The sequence below is a fragment of the Zeugodacus cucurbitae genome, chromosome 3 (genome assembly GCF_028554725.1).
Source record: "Zeugodacus cucurbitae isolate PBARC_wt_2022May chromosome 3, idZeuCucr1.2, whole genome shotgun sequence".
Taxonomy (NCBI): Eukaryota; Metazoa; Arthropoda; class Insecta; order Diptera; family Tephritidae; genus Zeugodacus; species Zeugodacus cucurbitae.
Genome location: NC_071668.1, coordinates 6,151,448 through 6,174,519, shown reverse-complemented (window position 1 = coordinate 6,174,519; position 23,072 = coordinate 6,151,448). Strand labels below are relative to the sequence as shown.

Genomic DNA, 23,072 nt, shown 5'->3' with positions numbered 1-23,072 from the left:
GCTTTATAGGTGTTTTAATAACGATAAGATTTATCCAGTTATGAATATGCAGGAGTAGCAAACTTACGTTGTTGATTTAATGGCATAATAAAGTTATACAACAAAGAAAACAAAATGTAAATAATTAGTTGTAAAACGACATAAAAAATATGAAAATCAAAATCATCAACATTGTAATTTCAAAACCATTATTTAGAAGTTTAAAAAAAATATTGACTTTGAAGACACGTTAAAAATTTTGGTATAGCCTTTCAGTTAGTTTGTTCTATTTTTCTATTCAGACACACTTACTGCATATTTATAAAACAAATTTCAACAACTTGAAGCAATGATAAGATACTACGAGTATCTAGGTTCAAATCACTGTCGAAGACTCAAAATTGAAATTATTTCTGTTACATTTTTGAAAAATACAAAATAATGATAGTATTTTAATTAAAAACATTAACATTATAGTGCAATAATTGCCGACGTATTATCAGAGCATTGTGTGTTATCGATTCGGTAATATGTCAATTGTCAATTGTGGTGTTTCACGCGCGACGCGCCAACCGCAACAAGTGTACAAGAACAAACGATAAACAAAATTACGCAATGCGAGCATCCCGCGAAATAAATATCGTATAAATAGTCCAAATATACATATATGTATGTATGTATGTACGTTTGGATATAAGGAAAAACGTGGCTAATGTGGTGACATAAAATTTTTGCTAAATCACAATGAGTTTTGAAAAGCAAGAAAATGAAATGGGGAAGCCTACTGATAACTGATAACTGGCAACTGGCAACTGATAAATACAAACACACATAAGTATATACATACATTTATGGGTGAATTCTATCTTAATTATGAACAATTAAGGTGAATGAGTATGATAAGAAAATGCAAACTGGATAAGTGTCACAATGGCAAAAGATTAAATGAAGCAAGTGCGAATATGTATGTATGTGATTAAATACTTGAACTACTGTAATCTTAAATATATATTAAAAATTAATTATATATTTAAAGTATAAATCAAACAGTTGGCGTTGGTAGTGAACAAAAAAAAAAACAAAATAGCTTCATTTTCACATTAAAACAACGCTAAACGAACTATTGTTTATATTGAGAGCTGTGCGCAAAGTGATGGCAGCACAAATAAAATAAAATAAAATAAAAATTTGTGTGTATATAAACACATACCGTTGTACAAACGCAGACACCACATCTTTGATACGGTTTGAGTATTTCATATTGTTACGAAATTACAATGAGTGCTGATAAAATAATAATAAGGACTTACATATGGTGTGCGTCTCATAGCGCTTATACCACAAACACATGAAATGAATTTATGAGAAGGAGATTGAGAATGAGAATGAAATCAAGTAGTTATATATATTCTTGTTACTAGCATGTTTTGGCTTATATTTGACAATTCATATACAACATTTTTTTTTATACCAATACTTCAAAGTAAAGAGTTAAAAAGATAAGATTTCAAAGTTAGCAAAACATGATATGCATATATATACATAAAAGTAATCTTAAAAGCATTACGCATGTAGTTGTTAATATTTGCAGATTACTTTTAAGTACTGATTTTATTTAACACTTTGCCGGTACTGCTAAAATATGGTAGCAAGTGAAATACATTTTTATTTTCACGCAATACATACATACATTTAAATGTTGCAAATTTCGTTGGTATATGAGCAATACATCTGTGTTTATTAACAACAAAGAGTGTCAGCTTATCTCGAGCAGCTAATCAGCAATGTAATTGTATGCGTATGAAAATATATATACATGTATGTATGCACATATGAATGCAGAATATTAAAAAAAGTAAATGATTAAGAAACGCATACGCGTATATTTATACACAAGCCTAGCAGAAAACAGTCATATAAATATGCAGGCAGTTATCTTAAAACTAATAATTTAGAAGTCAACTAACGAATGTGTTCGACACGGGTTTAAATAGCTACAGATTCTTCTGAGACAGAACAACGTAAAGTTTTAATAGTTTTCACCAACATTTGCGCCACAGTTGCTTTGGAGTATATACTCATTCGACAATAATGTAAAGCAGACACATACAAATACACATGTACATATGTACATACGTACATTGTTGGTTGTGCATACACCAATGCGTGAAAACAAATTTACTTAAAAGTTTGTTTATTTAAAGTCTTGAATTTCAAAGTCATATATTTTGCCATTTGGCACATTCGTATGTATATACAAACTTATGTAAACATAACATGACCAATATGGGCACGTTAATTATATGTTTATTTATAATTTATGCAGAATTATAACTTTGTTACTACAGGTCTGTCAACAAATGCTATTGATTAAAAGCATATAGTATCAGCAAATGATAAATTAAACCACAATTTGTGGCAACTATTTGAAAGAAAAATTTATCCAATAACCAATTGAGCATTTTCAAATTATTTTTGTAGCACCATTCAATCGCTCATTATCAAAAACAAGTACAACAAAAAAAAAATTATTCACACACAAATTCTAATTAACATATATACATATGTATGTGCTCTCTATTTCTTTTACAAAACTAAATACAGCCTCCACCGAATTTTAAGAGTTCAAATTTGAAGAGAATTTCAGCTACTTTTTTTTCTTTACACAGCTATGCACTAATTGTGAAGAGAGCAAACTAATTTGCCCTAGTAATACTTTTGGTTCCAATAAGAAAACAGAAGACTACCTCAAAATACCTGTTTTAACGAAAACGAGAAACAGATATGGTGGTTAGAATATTGCAAGATGGAGAATATATGTAAATGTTCGACTTTCAATTCTACTTAATTGAAAATTTTTTATGCTTTAGATGTCAATTAATGTTGAACTTTAGTAAAAATACATTTTACTACATATTTATATAAAAGCAGACACACTTTTGCACACCTCAATTACTTTTCCAAACGATTTATTGTACCGGCAGTGATGTCAAATAGAAACTGTTCGACATGTGTTCGCCGATTCAGTTTCTAAGAAAATTGACTAGTTTACAATAACGTAGGCGTGTATATACATATATTTTAATATTATGTATAAAAGAATCTTCAAATTACTTGAAAGAACAAATACCTATGCGTGTGTATACTAATTTTATGCACAACACACTAATAAAACATTTTTGTTTTTGGGCAAGCAAAATTCACCAATCTTGTTTCAAATTGCTTGAGAACTTGTTTAACTGCTGTGATTAAGCTGTACTTCAGCGCTATTTATATAACACATAATACCTGAGGCTAAAGTGCTCAATGCTAATATCTTCAATATTCAATATCTGTATATTAAAATATAAAAGTCTGTTAAATATTTACTATTTCTGAAAGCAAACTTTTTCAAATGAGAAAGTGTGATGTCATTGCATGTATAAACATTGTCAATATATTAAATAAGCATTTAATATCTAATATCTCATTTTTATCTAAAATTTTGTATATACATATAAACATAAAAACACATCAACATATGTATATGTTCACGAGTTTCAATAATATCTATAGTTTTTCTGCTGCTTGATACCAAAATGATTTGTTCTTGTTCTACTCAATTTCAATTTCAATTACAATTAATTGAAATGCATTGTTGCCAATCAACAGCGTACTAGGCGTGCCTAATTGTTTTCACAACCGATTATTATTGGATTGTCGACATTTTCAGGCAAGCGCGTTGGTAAATTAACACATTTGCTGTCGAGAAATAGTAAATTTAAATAATGTGAATCTATAAAATTTTATGTATATACTATACAAAAAAATCCTACAATTGTTATAAATGGAAAAGATCTTATACAATTTCGTGATTTCGCAAAACGGCGAAAACAACAAATTGATAAGATAGCACCAAAATCTTAAAGATATATTAATACATGGCACTCATATTCAGCAAATATTTATTCATTAGTCATTACCTGGTTTTGGCTGAACAACTTTATATTCACGTGGAGGAGCTAGCGATTCAGTTGATGGATCACTAGCTTGCGTGCCGGAAAAGTAATGATTTAGTTCTTCTTCCACTTCATTCTGAAAACAAGATTTCCAGTTAGAAATCAAATCGGTGCTCGTGTATACACGTAATTTCTCTTACTTTAACAAATTTCAGATTTTTTTCAAGTAAACTTTCATCGGTATCTAAAAAGTTTTTCGGACGAGACATGATTGTTAATATTTATTGTTTTAACACTAGAAAATTCTTTACAATTATTTTTAATAAAAACGTGAGTGATAAACAAATATTAGAATGAAATCGGGCTGTCAGCGTACAAAGACATTCGTTGACAGCTAAAAGCTTTGTTCGTTTGTTTCAGTTGTGTAGAAATATTTTGTAGACTACAATACAGGGTGCTACAAGTGCTTGACTTAAATGGGTTAAATCGTCTATGTGATTTAGTTTTTCGTACTTAAACGATTATAGAAAACGATGTAAATGCAGTTTATAGTAAAATTTTCTTATTACAAATTATGTAAACTATTTGTTATTAAAATATACATATATTAAAAATATTCTCATTTTGTTTGTGAATTTCTCAATCGTATGAAGGCCTCTATATAACAGCTGTTTAACAATTTCCAATTTCAGGTTAGCAGCTAACTAGCTGTGCGAAGGCCAGTGTTCAATTTGGCAAATTACATATTTTGCCATAAAATAATTCATGCTTATCCATCTATTATAACAAAACGAAATTTTATAAATAAAAAGCCAAGTGTGTTGGGTGTTGAATCCTGCTTTGGAGTTCAAGATGGCAGATAATGACAATCATCCTATGGATGAGTTTTGTGGCTCAAAATTTTGGGTAAGTTGTAAGACATTGCGATATTCTTATTTTATCATACTTTTATTTATTTTTTACTTTTCTATTATTACGCCTACTAGAATGCAAATGAGACTTGGTGGACCACTGATCCAGATTTTACAAAATGCTTTGAGAAGACAGCTCTAGTGTGGGGCCCCTGTGTATTTTTGTGGGCTTTCTCCGTATTCGATTTTTACTACCTGAAAGCAAGTTTAGATAAGAACATCCCATGGAATAAACTTAATATTAGCAAATTGGTTTTGAATAGTGCTTTGCTAATACTTTCGGCAATCGATTTTGTATTCGCATTAGTAAAGAGTGGTGATGAGGCTACAGCCTCGTTAATCCACCCTGTTGATATCTGGGGTCCTATTATAAAGTTTGCCACTTTCGTAAGTAACAATATTTATATATTATTTAAGCATTCACAAATTTATAATATCAATTTATTGATTTAGTTGTTGCTATTCATCTTTATACCGCTGAATCGCAAATATGGTGTGCAAACATCTGGCACACAATTTCTTTTCTGGTTCCTGCTTGTGATATTCGCAATACCTCAATGCCGCACCGAAGTGCGAGCTAATAATGAGCGAAGTAAAATACTGAACTCTGACATTGCAGATAAACCCGACTATTCGTGGGATGAATATAACTATGTTAGCTTCATGATTTACTTCGCCTTTTCTTGCGCAATGCTATTTTTGAATTGTTTTGCCGATGCCATGCCCAGAGAAACTAAATACAAACGAACGAATGTAAGTTGATTAGCTTTACTTCATTGTTGGAAAATATTTAATATGCATTTGTTTTACAGAACGAAATACCGGAGAGCTCGGCAAGTTTCTTGTCCCGCGTAACATACACCTGGTTCGATGGTATGGCATGGAAAGGTTACCGCCAACCATTGGAGGAGAAAGATCTCTGGGATCTACGACCACAAGATAGCTGCAGAGAAATTATGCCAATATTCGCGTACTATTGGAACAAAAGCGTGCACAAGAACTATCAGACCCAAACACCACCACAGCCCAAGGCACAATATAGTAATGGTAAAGTTGAATTTGAAAACCCGCATGGACGTTCAACTGGAAAGAAGAAGGTTACATCTATTATGCCACCAATTATCAAATCATTTGGAGGAGTATTTTTATTCGGTGCTCTAATGAAATTTATCTGCGATGTGCTAACATTTGCGCAACCTCAAGTGCTTAGTTTGATTATTAGTTTTGTGGAAGATTATGCTGACGAAGAGGTCGAAAGACAACCCGAGTGGAAGGGTATCTTTTACTCTGCCCTCCTATTCATTAGTGCAGCTGCACAAACATTTATTTTGGGACAATATTTCCATCGCATGTTCGTCGTTGGTTTGCGCATACGTACCGCACTTATAAACGCGATCTACCGCAAAGCGCTAGTCATCTCGAATGCCACACGCAAAGAATCGACAGTGGGCGAAATTGTAAATCTAATGGCTGTCGATGCGCAACGTTTTATGGATTTAACAACATATTTGAATATGATATGGTCAGCACCGTTACAAATTGCGTTAGCCATGTACTTTTTATGGCTCCAATTGGGCCCCTCTGTGTTGGCCGGTCTTGCCGTGATGATCATTCTCATTCCCGTTAATGGTGTGATAGCCAATCGCATTAAAGTCTATCAAATCAGACAAATGAAATACAAGGATGAACGTGTTAAATTAATGAATGAAGTGTTGGGCGGCATTAAGGTGAGGAAATACGTCATCGCAAGTAAAAATAATTTTGTTTTATATGTGTTTGTAGACTTAATTTATATAATTTTAATTTTTATGCAAAACTAACTCTCTTTGGTTTTAGGTACTTAAACTATATGCTTGGGAGCCAAGCTTCGAGAATCAAGTGCTGCAAATTCGTGACAAGGAAATAGAGACTCTAAAAGCTACAGCATACCTCAACGCCGGTACCTCGTTCCTATGGTCATGTGCGCCCTTCTTGGTAAGTTGTAATGATTTTTCGAAATGAAAATATTTCTTTTATTTACAGCAATATGCATATGTGTACTTCGTTAAAAAAAAAACAAAGTGGATAAGTGAAATGTTTATGTTTTTCTAATACAAATTGCATTTACAAGGTTTCGTTAGTTACTTTTGCAACTTATGTTTTATCAAGTAATGAGCATCACTTAACCGTATCCAAAGTGTTCGTTAGCATCGCGCTGTTCGAGGCCATAAAACTACCGTTGGCTACGCTACCGATGTTAGTTATCGATCTGGCAGAGGTAAAACAACAAATTTGTACTGATTGGTGGAGAAGAACTGCATAAAGACCACATCAAAAGAAAAAAAAATATACAGTATGAGCACACTCATTAATTGCCTTAAATCGGAGTGAATATATCTCAAATAAAGTTTGCAAAACCCATTACCAGCAGTAAAGAAAGCACGTAGTCTCTACAACATTGCTTCGTACATCTAAATGCAGCATTGGTGGCAGTAGTCACATATGGAATGTTTACAAAAAAAAAAAAAAAAAAACCTCGTGCATATACATACATATGTATTTCTCAACTCTCTTCTCTTAATTATAATATAATTCATTATTGCACAAACGCATATACGCTATGATAACAAACAAATTATCTTCTCTCTTATTTCTCGACTCTTCTAGGTGTCATTGGTCACATTCGGTACATATGTTTTAATTGATGAAAACAATGTGCTCGATGCAACTAAAATATTCGTTTCATTATCATTATTCAACATTTTGCGCTTTCCATTAATAATGTTGCCCATGTTGATAACCAACATGGTACAAGTAAGTCGACCTAATTTATAATTGTGTGTGTTATTTACATGTTGTTGTTGTTTTTGTTGTTGTTGTTGTTGTATACATATACACTATTGCTAAACGATAAGTCGTTTAATGTGCGTAATAATGTACATATATAATTAAATTATTTTGTTTGTAAATAAATTTGTAAATATTATTTTTTAATTTTTTTTTAATTTCAAATTTTCTACTTCAAATAAATTTTCTTTAACGTCTGTAAAACAACTTTTTACTTGAATTTTATAAATTTACTTTGAAAGATTTTAAATATATATTTAAAGCAAAAACAATATTCAGAAAATTAAACTAAAAAAAATGCAAAATTTTGTATTCTTTGGCAATATCCACGCTCGTCTTGTTATTTGAATTCTTCAAACAATTAATAAAAAAAAAAACAATTGGTTGGTCGATTTTCGAATTTCACTGAAAGCAAATCATTTATGGTTGGTCAAAATACACCGTTATTTTTTACAAAATATTGTAGCAAATAGAACTTGGTACTGGCATATTATAGTTTTATTTAAAAAAAAAAAATTGAATGAATTTTCATTTTTCGATACTACTAACATGGGTTTGTTCATTACTAGCATACTAAATGTAAAAAAATCTTACACAACATATAAACTAATATTTATTTTTGCATTCCACTTCAATTTCACCAAAAACAAAAAATCCAGACTCAAGTTTCTGTGAAACGTATTAACAAATTCATGAATAGCGAGGAATTGGATCCCAACAGTGTACAGCATGATCCCAAAGAAGGTAAATACATTGTGTTGTGTAATTTGTTTGTGTTACACTGCTAACTTATTATATTCTCGTTTTCAACACTTTCCAGCCGATCCAATGGTCATCAGAAAGGGTACATTCTCTTGGGGCGATGGCGAAGAGACATTGAAAAATATCGATTTGACGGTGAAGAAAGGCACATTGTGCGCCGTTGTTGGTACTGTTGGTTCCGGTAAATCGTCGCTCATACAAGCATTGCTCGGTGAGATGGACAAATTGTCCGGACGTGTCAATACAGTCGGCTCCATTGCCTATGTGCCGCAACAGGCGTGGATACAGAATGCCACACTACGTGATAATATACTATTCGGCTTGGAATACGATCGTAAACGTTATAATCGTGTTATAGATGCTTGTGCCTTACGTTCCGATATCGATATGTTGTCGGCTGGTGATCAAACGGAAATCGGTGAAAAGGGTATTAATTTGTCTGGTGGTCAGAAGCAGCGTATCTCTTTGGCACGTGCCGTTTACAGTAATGCCGATTTGTATTTACTTGACGATCCCTTAAGTGCGGTGGACTCACATGTGGGCAAACATATATTCGAAGAGGTGATTGGACCAAATGGTCTGTTGGCGAAAAAGACACGTGTACTAGTCACACATGGCATTACGTTCTTGCCACAAACCAATAATATCTATGTAATGAAATTGGGTGAGATTAGCGAGAGTGGCACGTATCAAGAGTTGTTGGCGCGTAAGGGTGCTTTTGCTGAATTCATTATACAACATTTGCAAGAGTCTACGGAAGAGGTTGAGGATTTGGATGAGATTAAACAGCAATTGGAGGGCACCGTTAAATCGGAAGAACTTTTGGGCACATTCGAAAAGGTCATCTCCTTGGCGCGCACTGAAAGCTTGTCAGATTCGGTGTAAGTATATTTATTTTTTTATTTGTTGTCATTTTGTGTAATTAATTGGTTCTTCGGTTATTCAGTTCTGTTAAGTCGCTCGATAGCGGTAAAGGCAGCATACGGCGTCGCAAAATGGGTCGTCAAGATTCTGAAATTTCAACAATTTCAACGGTGTCACAAAAGAAGACTGAGATGGATGGTGGCAAACTAATTGAAACCGAAAAATCAGAAACTGGCGGTGTAAGTATTTTTTTTTAAATTATGATTTTTTTTTATATTATGATTTATGTATATATTTTTTTAACGATTCTCCACAACACAGGTACAACTGGCTGTTTACAAGCATTATATTAAGAGTGTTGGCATTTTCCTGTCACTCGCCACACTGTTTTTGAACTTCGTCTATCAAGCATTTTCGATCGGCTCCAATTTGTGGTTAACACAGTGGTCGAATGATAAGCGTGTGGAAAACGACACGGGTCTGCGCGACATGTACTTGGGTGTTTATGGTGCTTTCGGTTTCGGTCAAGGTAAGCACAAAGTTCTCTAACTCTATACACATAAAAAAAGTGAACGTAATATTAATATTTTTAATGAAATGTATAAAGTGTCTAGTGTTTTTTGTGTTTATTTGAAATTTGTTTGTCTGCCTGGCGTTTTCATAAAAAGCTACTATTTTTTTTACTACATATATTTCGTTATTTCTTTTATATGAAATTCTAAGATTTACACTATATTTCGTGCTAGTCAAAAACATTTAGTTTCGTATAACTGTATGGTCTCATTGTTTACTTTATTTTATTTAATATTTTAGTTTATTTATTTATGACATATTTTTATTGAACTTCTACTAAATGCTAAACATTGAAATACTAACTGTTCTCTCTCTCTCTCTAAATATTGCTAACTTAACTTCCGCTATAATATCAACATTACTCCACCCTCCAATCTCGTTAAAATTTAACACAAAAATATGTATTCCGTCCTTACTAATGTTTGTTAACACTTCTATGGTTAGGAAGCACAAAAATTCTTAAATTGCAATTTTTTTTTCAATTTTCACTCAATATGCTATGCTATTCGCTGCACGATTGTAAATACAAAGCAAATTCACTTACAACAAATGTATATAAAAGCATAATGTTGAAAGCTTCATCGGTATGCTGCTTTAGTGCACTTTAAAATTGAATTAAATACATATATATGCACCATAATATGGTTAGTTGGCTTAGTGGGTAAACGCAAAAACACACGGTTATTATTGATTATATGAAAACACTTCTTTCAATCACAAACACCTAGTGCTTGGGAGCTATCTTTCAACACTCGCCGTTTCCATCGGTTGCCTTTACTGCTCGATGGCATTGCATACAAATCTATTGCATAGTGTTTTGCGGTGGCCCATGGAATTATACGATACAACACCATTGGGAAGAGTTGTAAATCGCTTCGCGAAAGATATCGATTCAATCGATAGTGTGTTACCACAAAATTGGCGCTCCGTCATGATGACGGCTTATTCGGTAACTAACTTATGCATAAGCTATCGTATAAAAAAACAGTTAATAATAATTAATTCAAGGTTAATAGCATGCAAACACTGCTTTCGACTATAAATAGAAGTTTCAATCTAAACATAATCATTAATCACCAATATATAATAAACATAACTGTTTACAGTCGAAATCTGTTTAACACTAGCTCATGTCATTCTCATCAAAAGTTCTGTTATTTTTTTTTTTTTTCAATATGGTGAAATATGCTACATACTAATGAACGAACATGCATATAAATGAAAAAAAAAAATAATATTTAAAAAAAATTACGAAATTGAAATTTTCGAAAACTCTAAATACTAACCGGTGTTCGTTATCTAGTATAGCATATTGAACTATTTGTTTAACTTGTAATTTAATCAATTTACTAAACGCTTACATCAGTAAGAATATATAATATTAATATTGTATATTCAAAGAACCCCCATATCTTATACGCATAACTCCGCTACATGATTTCTTTCAATGTTTTTATAATTCTTGTATAAAAAAAGAATTATGTAAATACATACATGTATAAAAACATTTTTGTTATAAAAGCGAGTATAAGAATTTCGCTGCTCTGCTTGCTCCAAACACATTCGCGCATATTTTTTTTGTTTTTGTTTTTTGAAAACTTCATTTGCCATAAATTCCATGACAAAGCTTGAACTAATCGCTGTTTATAAACAAAAAAAACATATATTCGTGCTTTAATTACCAATAATATTTGCTTCTTCGCTTGATGTCATAATCGTCGTCGCTGATACGAAATGCTTCCACTTCGTTCGTCTCCGTACGTTCTTCGTTGTCCGTTACAAACCTACTAAAGTTGAAAGCTTCCTACTATAATGCATTTATTCTTATTTTTTTTTATTTATTTTATAAAATGGACAACACGAAATGCATGAATTTTTTTGCCAAATTCTCATCTAACCTCAATCCGTACAGTGGTTGCTAGCTACTTATCCACATTGATTATATCACTGGGTTGCATTTATTCATCGGTTATTCTACACAATCTTTTGATCAAAAACATTTTCCGCTTACCGATGTCATTTTTCGACATGACACCGCTCGGCAGAATTATGAATCGAGTCTCCAAAGATATTGATACAATTGATAATGTTCTACCACAAAATTGGCGCGTTTGCATATCACAAGTGTTCATGGTAAATTTCATTGCAAATTGATTTTTTTTTCATAATTAAACAATATGCGCGCAGCAAAGCAATTTTCAAAAAATGTTGGCTAAAGTTGAGCGCATACAGTTCAATGTCAGAGCTGTATTTGCAAAAAAAAAAAAATTGAAAAAAATTCTCTTCAAACATTTTAAATTTAAAATTTTCAATGCACAAAAATGTATATTATATAGAAATTAATTTATAAAATTTCCAAATTTATATACTAAAAATTTTCACTTTATACAAATACAGCTTTGGATGCAAATAAGGGGTTAGGGCTAGTCAGAGACACGAAAAAATGAGAATTTACAGCATTTTTTTGTTATTAAATCATGTTATTTTACAAAAGTAATAACAAAATGTTTTGACTTGAAGTCACGAAAATTTAAAAAAAAAATTATAATTTCCAAAGTTATAACTGTTTGTGTTGACCTAGTTCCAAAACAAGGTCCTTGTGGTGACAATCATAAATCCTTGGAGATTCATCTAAAATCAATCGGATAAGAATAATTAGTTTTATAAATAGATAATCCTAGGCCTGATCGAAGCTTTTTTGTTTTTTTTTTCCAAAAATTGGCCTCAGGAATTTTTTTTAGATTTTCGAAAATCAACAGTCTTAAAAAATCGAATTTTTTGAAAAAAAGGAAGAAAAGCATTATTATGTATTCGAAAAGCTGTAAAAATTTCATTAAATTCTACTGAGCGTTTTTCGAGTTACAGTTATCACCAGTTCAAAAAACATAGTTTTGAGAAAAACGCATTTAAAGTTTCACACTAACTTTGTTATTTGTCGAATAACTCGAAAAGTAATTATCGGATCAACCTAAAATTTTCAGAGAGTATTTTTAAGATATAACACTTAACGAAAATGCAAAAAAAAAAACAAAAAAAATTTTTTTTTTGGGAAAATGCTGACTACCCCTAACCTAACTTAACCACTTAAAATTATTCATCACACTTCATCTAAATTATATCACATCTCTCATTCATATAAACTTCGCAAAATTTTTCAACTCAAAACATTTCATGATTTCATAAATTGGTTATAAAATATATTTTTGTTGCGGTCACGGCAGCAAACATTCCACAAATACTTTTGCGGTATACTGTCGTGTTGGCAGTCTTTGAACGCATACAAATCCGAGTTCATTCAATCTATGTCGACGCAACTGCTGTAAAACATATTTGGGTAAAAAAATTTTGAGGTATAAAAAATTCATGTGGAACTGTTAAAGTTCAAAGACATTATTCACAAACCCTTTAAATACAATTTCAACTCATGAAATCGGAAAATGTGTTTCCTGCTGATAAAGTATTTTTAAGTTATGAATACTTAGGTGCATACCCTCTTCATTCTCCCAATAGCGCAGTAGTAATAGTCATTAACATCATACATTCCGAGAAACTAGGGTTGTACTGGAATAACGGTAAACCTTTTGTGAAGGTGTTGGTTTGCATTACATGAAAATAATGGTTAATTATCCCTGTTACTTATCCCTCCCATATTTGTAAAGTAGTTTAGTAGATCAACTATTATTAAATACGTATTTAAATTTATTTTGATATAGCTGTAGAAAATCGTTTAGAAATTGTTTTAGCAAAACATACAATTTACACATACATATAAAATATCTGCACTTTTGTACGTGATTTAAGCACAACTTATAAATATTTAAGTACATAAGTACATAAACATATAAAAAAAATATTTTACATAAATTATCAAAAAAGGAAAGTCACACTAAACCTATACACTAACACTCCTTGCAGTTATTAGTCAAGCGAGCTGTTCGATCACATTGGCACTCGGCTGTATTTATTGTGCCAAGGAACTTCATAATATACTACTAACGCGCGTCTTACACTGGCCTATGGAAATTTTCGATACGACGCCTGTGGGTCGTGTGATCAATCGTTTCTCAAAAGATGTCGACTCGGTTGATTTCACTTTGCCACAATTATGGCGCACGGTCATAAGTCAATTTTTCTCGGTAATACAAGATTTTCCGTTTCATTTCACAATCTTACATAAATTCGCGCACTTATACAACACACTCATCAGTACATATAATACAAGACAAAGAAACGAAAAAATTTTAATTTCAAAAAAATTAAATTTTAAAAATTAAAAAAAAAAATTAAATTTTAAAAATTAAAAAAAAATTAAATTTTAAAAATAAAAAAAATTAAATTTTAAAATTAAAAAAAATTAAATTTTAAAAATTAAAAAAAATTAAATTTAAAAAATTAAAAAAAAAAATAAATTTTAAAAATAAAAAAAAATTAAATTTTAAAAATTAAAAAAAAAATTAAATTTAAAAAATTAAAAAAAAAATTAAATTTTAAAAATTAAAAAAAAATTAATTCAATTCGGCAAACTCTACATACGAGTACTTTACGCATTACGTACACATAACGTTGCATATTTTGACTTTATAAATAGTGCTGCATTGACGAATTATCAGGCAGGTTCTGTAATTCACTTCCGAGTGAAATGCAAACAAATTCATTTTCAATACGATATTTGGTACTGAATTTAGATTTTGATTTTGAAATTCTATATTTTTTTTAATTTTCACTTTCACTCGGCTTGCAGAAACTGCCTGTATATTTTTTTTTTTAATTTCGAAAAATATTAAAGCAATGCTTTGCGTCTTAAAAACAGCAAAATAACTGTATATTTACATTTGAAAAGGACTGTGAGTTAGTTTATACAAAAAAATTCAAAACCACACATTTCCAAATGAACATCCTTGCTTGTAGAAGTCTCTACAATTTCACTAGAAGTGCAAATATTGTTCTTAAGTTACTTATAGCTGTCATAATCCCCAACTGAAGCATGTAAATGTAACATTATAACTCACATTGCAATGTACAGAGAATGCCTGCAGATTTAGTAGCTGCTAACCCCTTATTTTATTTGTTTTTGGTTTCAAGCACGTTTACTTAATAACGCTGTTTAGCTTTAGCTTTAGCTATGTACATTTGTATATAATTACTTGAGAATTGCATGCTGATTTTTTTATTGTAACATTTTCCAATATTTATGTACATACATATATATTCCGTTATTTACCTACAAAACATATAAGTAATAATGAATATTGTTGACATTTTTGAATTTCATGCATTTCCATTTTAAACAAAAACTATCGCATCGCTACCAAAAACAAAAAAAAAAACAAAAAACAAATATATTCCACAAAAATATTTTTTTCGCAATTAAAACGGTGAATTTACAATCGCTTAGTCATAGCCCGTTATTTATCTGGACTTTGTTTGGCATTTGGTTGCCTCAATTGCTCCTCGGAAGTATTTGTGAAACTGATTAAAAGCGTAATGCGTTGGCCAACCGAACTATTCGATACAACACCGTTGGGTCGCATACTCAGCCGCTTCTCGAAAGATATCGATACATGCGATACCATCCTGCCGGGTGTAGTGCAACAATTTCTGTCAACATGCTTTGGGGTAAAAAAAACAAAAACAAAAACTTAAACAAAACTTCAAATTCTATTTAGTTAATGTATAGTACATGTGTGTGTGTGTGGTGCTTCTAAAATTCTAATACACTACCGCCTACCAATTAACCCAATCGCCTTTGTCATGACAAATGGTAAATGGTTTTGCTAGAAACTGGTGAAATTAATGCATGCGATTTAACCAAGAAAAAAAGGCTAAAACTAAAACTGCTTAAAAATTATATTTATATGAAAAAATAATATTCATTAAATGGTACGGCGGCCTTGGGGCTGAACATGACAACGCATAACCGTAACTGTTACTGTAAATAAAAAAATTCGATTTTCTGGACGGGTGCATAACTAACTGCACTGGTTTTAATGTTTTTTCTGACTTTTTTTGTGAGAAACTGCAAATATTTTTTTTTTAACTTTGCAGTCTCTCTGTGAAAAAGTCTGTCAACTTATACTTACATTGCTAAAAATGTCGCCATTACTTGATTTAAACTCCATAAAAATGCACAACTACATTGATAGCATGAAATTTTATTTTTTTTTTTTTGTATAAGTAATTTGTATTTTTAATATTTTTTTGTAATTTTTTTTTTCCATTTTAAAGCTTACTTTGCATGCTGCTTTTGCATTTTAACGCAGTGCTTAGGAAATCATATATTTAAAATTATTTTGTATGTAGTAGTAGTTTATAAAAAATTTACTTTATTGCATTTAATACATAATACGTAGTTTATGCGTTAAAAATGGAGTACTCAAAAGGCAACAATAACTATTATTTTTTTTTCAATTAAATTTTTATTATTTAAATTTTTTTTTGAAAGCCGTTGAGAGATTTTTGTAAAAGTCAAATTTGTGTTTATTTTTTCGGTTTTAATATTTGAAAGATATTAGAAGATATTAGAAAGATCTAAATCTTTTATGTATAGAATTAGTCATATAAACTTAATAAAAGTTTTAAATTTTAATTAAAATTTTTCTATAATTTAAACTATACCACAAAATCACGTTTGAGCACTCTCAATTTTGACGCAAAGTAGCTTTCTGTTTTAAACAATTGCTTTAGTATTCTTTATTTAAAATCATAATCATACATTTCAGAAACCCCAACTACTTTAATTTTTATATATTACTTTTTACTATTATTTACATTCACATTGCTAATTTTAAGAATTTTGTTTTAATAATAATTTTATTTTATTATTAATTATTAATTTTCTTATTTCATAGTATTATTTCATATACGTAAATTATTTAAAATATTTTTAATAATTTTTTTTGCATTACTATTATTTTAGTAATATATTTTTCTAATCGCACTTTTTCTGACATTTTTTATCTCGAACTCAATTCTCAAATTCATATTCTTCTTATCTTCTTATCTGCTGCTCTCTCTGCTGATTTAAAATCAATATAGCCCACATTTTCGCATATTTTTTAGGTTATGAAATAGTTAGTAGAAATATTACTCATGACGCCAAGATCGGTTGCGGTTAACCGTACATATTGCTTTCTCTTTCAATATTAAAAAACAACAACAGCTCTCTCACAAGCGTTTTCAGCGATTTGAAATATGACATGATTTCCACCACCACCACCACCCACCATATCGTATACCCACCACAGAATGACATTATATTTGCATAAATATAAATCGACCATAAACATTCAATAATGTCGCGCAATTTCGATTTACTTGAGATTTTCCTCACCCATTCTCATATACAGCTCTCATATGGCCATGAGCCCTTTGGCACTTACAGCATCTGGTACACAATCTGGTTTTAACGAATGGCAGCACAACAAAGACACTTTACGTCGTTATGAAAATTTTAGTTAAACATAATTTTGTACTGTATTTATTTACTCCCCTCCCCATCTACTGTACACATATTATGGTTGGATGTGATATAGGCTTGTTCGCTTATTTCGCCGTCGTACTGCTGTATTCCGGCACACTCAAGGCGGCCAAGAACATGCATAATGATCTGCTTAAGTTTATAATGCGCGCACCGATTTGCACTTTCTTCGATATCACGCCAATAGGACGTCTATTGAATCATTTTAGCGGCGATATGGAAACAATCGATGAAGAATTACCCGGCACACTGGATAGTTTCTTTTCAATCATTTTTATGGTAGCTATATAGTTTTCTTTTTTTTATTCTACTTTAAGTTCTACATACAGTTGTGCAAAACATAATTGCAGCTGTATGATTTAATGGTTTGTAAATGCACCAAATTTTATTTTATTCATACTTATTTCACACAATTTCACATTTTCTTAGAGCATTCATTTGCCGTTCAATATTTTCTTTTTGTATTTCTTTTTTAGTAAAAAGTAAAAACAAACCGCGTTTGCACTTTGAAATTTTTTACTAAAATCTTATACACTCACATCTCATTCCGTATAGCTCTTTGCAGTTATGGCGCATCTCTTGCTATTACTATGGCCACAATACACGCATCTTTACGTATATCCCACGAACTTTATAGTAATCTCTTGCATTTGCCATCCGAATTTTTCGATACAACGCCCACTGGGCGTATCTTAGATCGTTGTACAAGCGATGTGCAAACATTAGACACAATAATGCCGCTCAATACGCGTGTATTTATGTCGACTATGTTTCAGGTACATGCACTTTGTTTATCTAGTGAGCAAACGTCAATATAAACAATTTCCTTAATTTCCACTTGATTTTATAATTTTGTTCTTGAATTGATAAATCTCTTATTTCTCCAATTGAGCGGCACTGTATAACTTTTAATTTAGCAATTGCTATATGACGCGATTATCTTTTGCTTTTTCACACTGAAGTTTGTATAAAACATGAAAACCTCTTTTTCAGTTTTTGTAATCCAGTCTAATTGTATATATTATATGAACTTTTTTTCTTCTTTTTTTCTATTTTTACCTTAATATAAATTTTTTCCACCAACCGCTCCAAAATATTATTGGTAAAATGTTGCTTAGTAACCGCATTAAGTATTCAATTGAGCAAATTAGTACTTAATTGTGTAATTAGTTAATGTTAAGCATAGATATCTGAAATAATTAGCGTTATAACATAAGCTGTAGGTGTTTTAAGTAAGTTTATAGTTCCATAATCGAGTAGGTAGATATTTTATATAGAATATACATATATCATTATAGGCAAACAGTACATATATATTTATTAATTGACTTCAATTTAAAATATTTGTATTAAAAGTAATAAGAATTTGAAATATTTTTTATAATTAACAATATATGATGTGTATATATTACCGTTATTAGCTCAGATTCCGCTGAGAAAATTTTATACTTTAATTTTATATTTTTTTTAAGTATTATACTCTCAGTTGTATATACAACCCATAATAATAAGTTACTTGATAGGTGATTAGTACGTTACTTGATAACTTATAAGCGCTCTTTAAGGGCGCGCTGTGTGAATTTTATGCATTTAAGCATATAATCGATATCAAAGTGTGTATCATATACATAAATTTCTGTGTTCAAGCCTAATCAGTGTAAAAATATTTTTTTTTTTCGGTGAAACTAACTAACTACGGAGACTACGCGAATCCGCTGTGTATAAATTACTAATAAATACTGTTTTATGAGCATTTACTTACGAATTGGCATGTCCTGGAGACTTTGAAAATAACTACTACTAAACTGAGCGTTAAATGTTTTGACTCAATGTCTTGACTAACATTTCAAAATTCTATAACGAAAATTATTATTTTTTTTATTTATTTTCATTTCGAAAATGCATGTAAATATGTATGTATGTAACGAAACAGTTTTAACATATATTGGCGCTGCAATGAGTGTTGAATTGGGTGCATTATTGGGTTCGAAACATATATTCGTAAGACTTTATCGCCAAATTATACGCGCACCGCAAGCATTTTTCGACATCTTACCCAAGGGACGCATACTTGATCGTTTGTCGAATGACATATACGTTTTGGATGTATTATTACCGCAAAATTTAAGAGGTGCCATATCACAATTTTATAGGGTACGTTGAATGTCGCGTTGCGCATGAGTCGATTTAAATGCGGAAAACAGAAAAATAAAACATCAAAATATGTAAAACCATTGTGGCGTTACAACTAATACAACAAATCATGCTCATATATAATAATAATATGTGTATGTTTTATCAATTTGGAAACATCAAGCTAGTTTATGTTAGATCGTTATACATATCATGAGAGTTTAACTGAAACAAAGTTCTACACAAGTCTTTAACAAACGCAATCGGCAGCAACTTGTAGCAATTTGAGCCAAAATTTCCCACCTATCACGCTAAAGCAAAAACAGAGAAATCAAACAGTTAATCTAGTAAGAATTGCATTAACAATTGGCCTATAACAGTTATATATATTCATAAAGCATCTCAAAGTGATTAAAGTTGCTTGGCAGTTTTTTTTTTTGGTTTTCTTTTTTCAATGAAATCATAGTGTATTTTACATAATATTAGTTATATTGAATGTAGTAGTTAAATATTGGTTATATGCTCTTTTAACTGTATAACTGTAAAAACTGTAAAAAAATCCAACAAAAAAAAGAAAGAAACTACACAACATACTGTAACTCGTTTGCAGCTATACTCTCATATTTTATGACTTGTGCCCCATACTTGGGTGCTTTGAAAGCAGCAACTGTGATCCATTTGATGTTATTAAACAATATACTACGAGTAGAACTGAACTTTTTTGACACAACACCCGTGGGTCGTATATTGTCCAGATTTTCAAAAGACGTTGATGTCCTTGATACAAAACTGCCACAATTAATTGATGATTGCCTTTGGTGCGGTTTTCAGGTATGCTTATAACAAAAACAAAAAACTATCCAATGCGTACGTATAGTTACAGTGGTTTCGTATTGTACCTACTTAATGATTGATACCGTTATTACAAAATCAAACTACACACGTGATGTACTAGGTTAGGTTACTAGGTTATTTGTATGCTAACACTAGATTAATATGAGAAAGCTTACGATTTTTGTGAAAAAAAAGTACGCAATAGTACTGCGGTGCTAAAAAAAAGTTAGACTTCAATAGGCATTCGACAGTTATAAGCGTTATTAGGTTGTAGAAAAATATATACCGTTAATGTTCTAGCTTATCGTATTGAATATAACTCCATTTTACAAAACCTGTTTGCATAAACCTTAAAATTCTAAGCTAAAACCTGTAGTTATTTCGAAAACGAGTTAGTGCATGACCATTTTTGAAAAATAATAACTGTATTTTATGTTATTTTAGAATTAAAGAAAAAAGTGATTTTACATTAAATATACCAAACAGTAGGTGCTCTACAGTAAAGCATTAATTTTGCTCAGATTGCTACAACCATATCAAAATTCAAAATTCAAAATTAAGGAAACAAGCAACAAAACCTGCAACCTGCTATTAAATCCCAAAACTGCACACGAATTAATAGTATGCAGACTTCATCCCCTTAATTTAAATATCATTAAATACTTATATTTACTATATTTTCGTATTTTTTTTTTGTTTTTGTTGCAAAAAAGCGTTAAGCTTAAGTAAACAAATTACAAAATGTGTATATGTTTCATCACCAAGTTTTTGAATCAAGTAATGGCATTTTTAACCGTAAAAAGTAATTCTGCAGTTTATGACTAAATAATTTCGTTCATTATTAACATCATTATTCACAAGTTTAACACATTTTCACGCATTGCCTTTTACAAAAAACACACATATTAAAATATTTTTATCTAATCCACGCAATATAAAGGTCTTGGCCACTATTGCGGTGATCAGCATGTCGACGCCCATTTTCTTGGCCGTCATTATACCCATAGGATTCCTGTATTACTTTGCACAACGCTTCTATGTGGCCTCGTCACGTCAACTGATGCGTTTGGAATCGGTGTCGCGTTCGCCCATTTACACGCATTTCAGCGAAACGATCACCGGTGTGACGACTATACGCGCTTACACAGTGCAAGATCGGTAAGTACACTGTAATTGTGGAGCAAATTATGTAGAAAATATATACTAAAACAAAAAAAATACACTTTACAGTTTTATCGATGAATCTGACAATCGTGTGGACAAAAATCAGGTGTGCAAATATCCTTCACTCATTGCGAATAGATGGCTGGCTATACGTCTGGAAATGGTCGGTAATCTAATTATTCTCTTCGCATCACTCTTTGCCGTATTGGGCGGTCAATCGAATCCCGGTCTTGTTGGTCTGTCTGTGAGTTATGCGCTGCAAGTGACGCAAACACTCAATTGGTTGGTGCGCATGACCTCTGACATTGAGACAAATATTGTGGCTGTGGAACGTATTAAGGAGTATGGTGAAACCAAACAGGAGGCGCCTTGGGAATTGGAAAACTCGAAAGTACCACGCGACTGGCCAACGGAAGGCAAGGTGGTGTTCGAGGATTTCAAAGTGCGTTATCGTGAAGGTCTGGAATTGGTTTTGCGTGGCATTACCGTTTCGATCAGTGGTGGTGAGAAAGTCGGTATTGTGGGACGTACGGGTGCTGGTAAATCCAGTTTAACGCTGTCTCTGTTCAGGTGTGTACACACAGCAACATTTTCTTTATTTATTTATTTATTTTTTTTTCGTTCATAAGTAATGCAAAATTATTTATTCTAACATTTTTTTATTATTTTATTGCATTTTTTAGAATTATCGAGGCAGCCGGTGGACGCATTTCCATTGATGGCATAGATATCTCCTCTTTGGGCCTGCATATGCTACGCTCGCGTCTAACAATCATACCACAAGATCCAGTGTTGTTCTCCGGTACACTGCGTATCAATTTGGATCCATTCGAAGTGAAATCGGACGATGAACTCTGGAAAGCGTTGGAATTGTCACATTTGAAAACTTTCGTTAAAACACTTCCTGCTGGCTTGAATCATGAAATTAGTGAGGGTGGTGAGAATTTATCGGTGGGACAGCGACAGTTAGTGTGTCTGGCGCGTGCGCTATTGCGCAAGACGAAAGTTTTGGTGCTTGATGAAGCCACAGCCGCTGTAGATTTGGAAACAGATGATTTGATACAGGTAAGCATGGCTGTTATTTGCTAGCATAATACGAAAATATTAACAAACGGGTTTTGTTTTTTTAGAAAACTATTCGTTCGGAATTCAAAGAATGCACTGTGCTAACAATTGCCCACCGTTTGAATACTATAATGGACTCGGATAAGGTGATAGTTTTGGACAAGGGCGTAGTAACTGAGTTTGCTTCACCTGCGCAACTACTTGAAAATCCCAAATCAGCATTCTATAGCATGGCAAAGGATGCCAATCTAGTGTAATTGTATTATTTAGTTATTACGTTTTTCATTATGAAGAATTTCGTTTAGTTTATGCGAGTTAAAGTTAACATTATTGACTACGTTATCGTAAGCAAAAAAACACAAACAAAAACTTAAGTGCTAAAATAATACAAAAGCGAACAACTAATATACATATATACTTGTACATATACGTTCACATCACTCAACGACAACTAAATAGATAAAAATTTGCAGTCCTTACCATATTATTTTTTGCTGTTCTTAATGTTTGTACTTACACACACAAACCGTCTACCAGTTTCAAAAG

The 23,072-nt window shown here is 31.5% G+C and overlaps 2 protein-coding genes across 9 annotated transcripts in view; one reads left to right on the top strand and one right to left on the bottom strand.

Moving 5' to 3' along the window:
• LOC105218208 (PIH1 domain-containing protein 1) overlaps nt 1-4,318 on the bottom strand; it is a 10,448-nt gene extending 6,130 nt beyond the window's left edge. The window contains exons 1-2 of the mRNA XM_011193642.2: nt 4,118-4,318; nt 3,942-4,053 (exon numbers count right to left, since the gene is read on the bottom strand). Of these exons, the coding sequence (XP_011191944.2) occupies nt 3,942-4,053; nt 4,118-4,186 (181 nt within the window). The 5' untranslated portion in view covers nt 4,187-4,318. The remainder of the gene's footprint in view (nt 1-3,941; nt 4,054-4,117) is intronic.
• LOC105218206 (multidrug resistance-associated protein 1) overlaps nt 1-23,072 on the top strand; it is a 24,853-nt gene extending 1,781 nt beyond the window's left edge. Inside the window, exons 2-16 of one of the 8 annotated variants that reach the window (XM_029044056.2) lie at nt 4,610-4,823; nt 4,904-5,215; nt 5,282-5,581; nt 5,641-6,555; nt 6,665-6,802; nt 7,475-7,621; nt 8,314-8,398; nt 8,475-9,297; nt 9,363-9,519; nt 9,602-9,809; nt 20,074-20,294; nt 21,238-21,455; nt 21,528-22,031; nt 22,145-22,526; nt 22,592-23,072. In XM_029044056.2, coding sequence (XP_028899889.2) covers nt 4,770-4,823; nt 4,904-5,215; nt 5,282-5,581; nt 5,641-6,555; nt 6,665-6,802; nt 7,475-7,621; nt 8,314-8,398; nt 8,475-9,297; nt 9,363-9,519; nt 9,602-9,809; nt 20,074-20,294; nt 21,238-21,455; nt 21,528-22,031; nt 22,145-22,526; nt 22,592-22,783 — 4,656 coding nt within the window. In that variant the 5' untranslated portion in view covers nt 4,610-4,769 and the 3' untranslated portion in view covers nt 22,784-23,072. Of the gene's footprint in view, nt 1-4,609; nt 4,824-4,903; nt 5,216-5,281; nt 5,582-5,640; nt 6,556-6,664; nt 6,803-7,474; nt 7,622-8,313; nt 8,399-8,474; nt 9,298-9,362; nt 9,520-9,601; nt 9,810-10,581; nt 10,803-11,765; nt 11,987-13,768; nt 13,990-15,248; nt 15,470-17,385; nt 17,610-17,885; nt 18,107-19,263; nt 19,485-20,073; nt 20,295-21,237; nt 21,456-21,527; nt 22,032-22,144; nt 22,527-22,591 lie in introns of all 8 variants that reach the window. The other 7 variants (XM_029044058.2, XM_011193641.3, XM_029044053.2 and 4 more) reach the window with 7 other exon arrangements.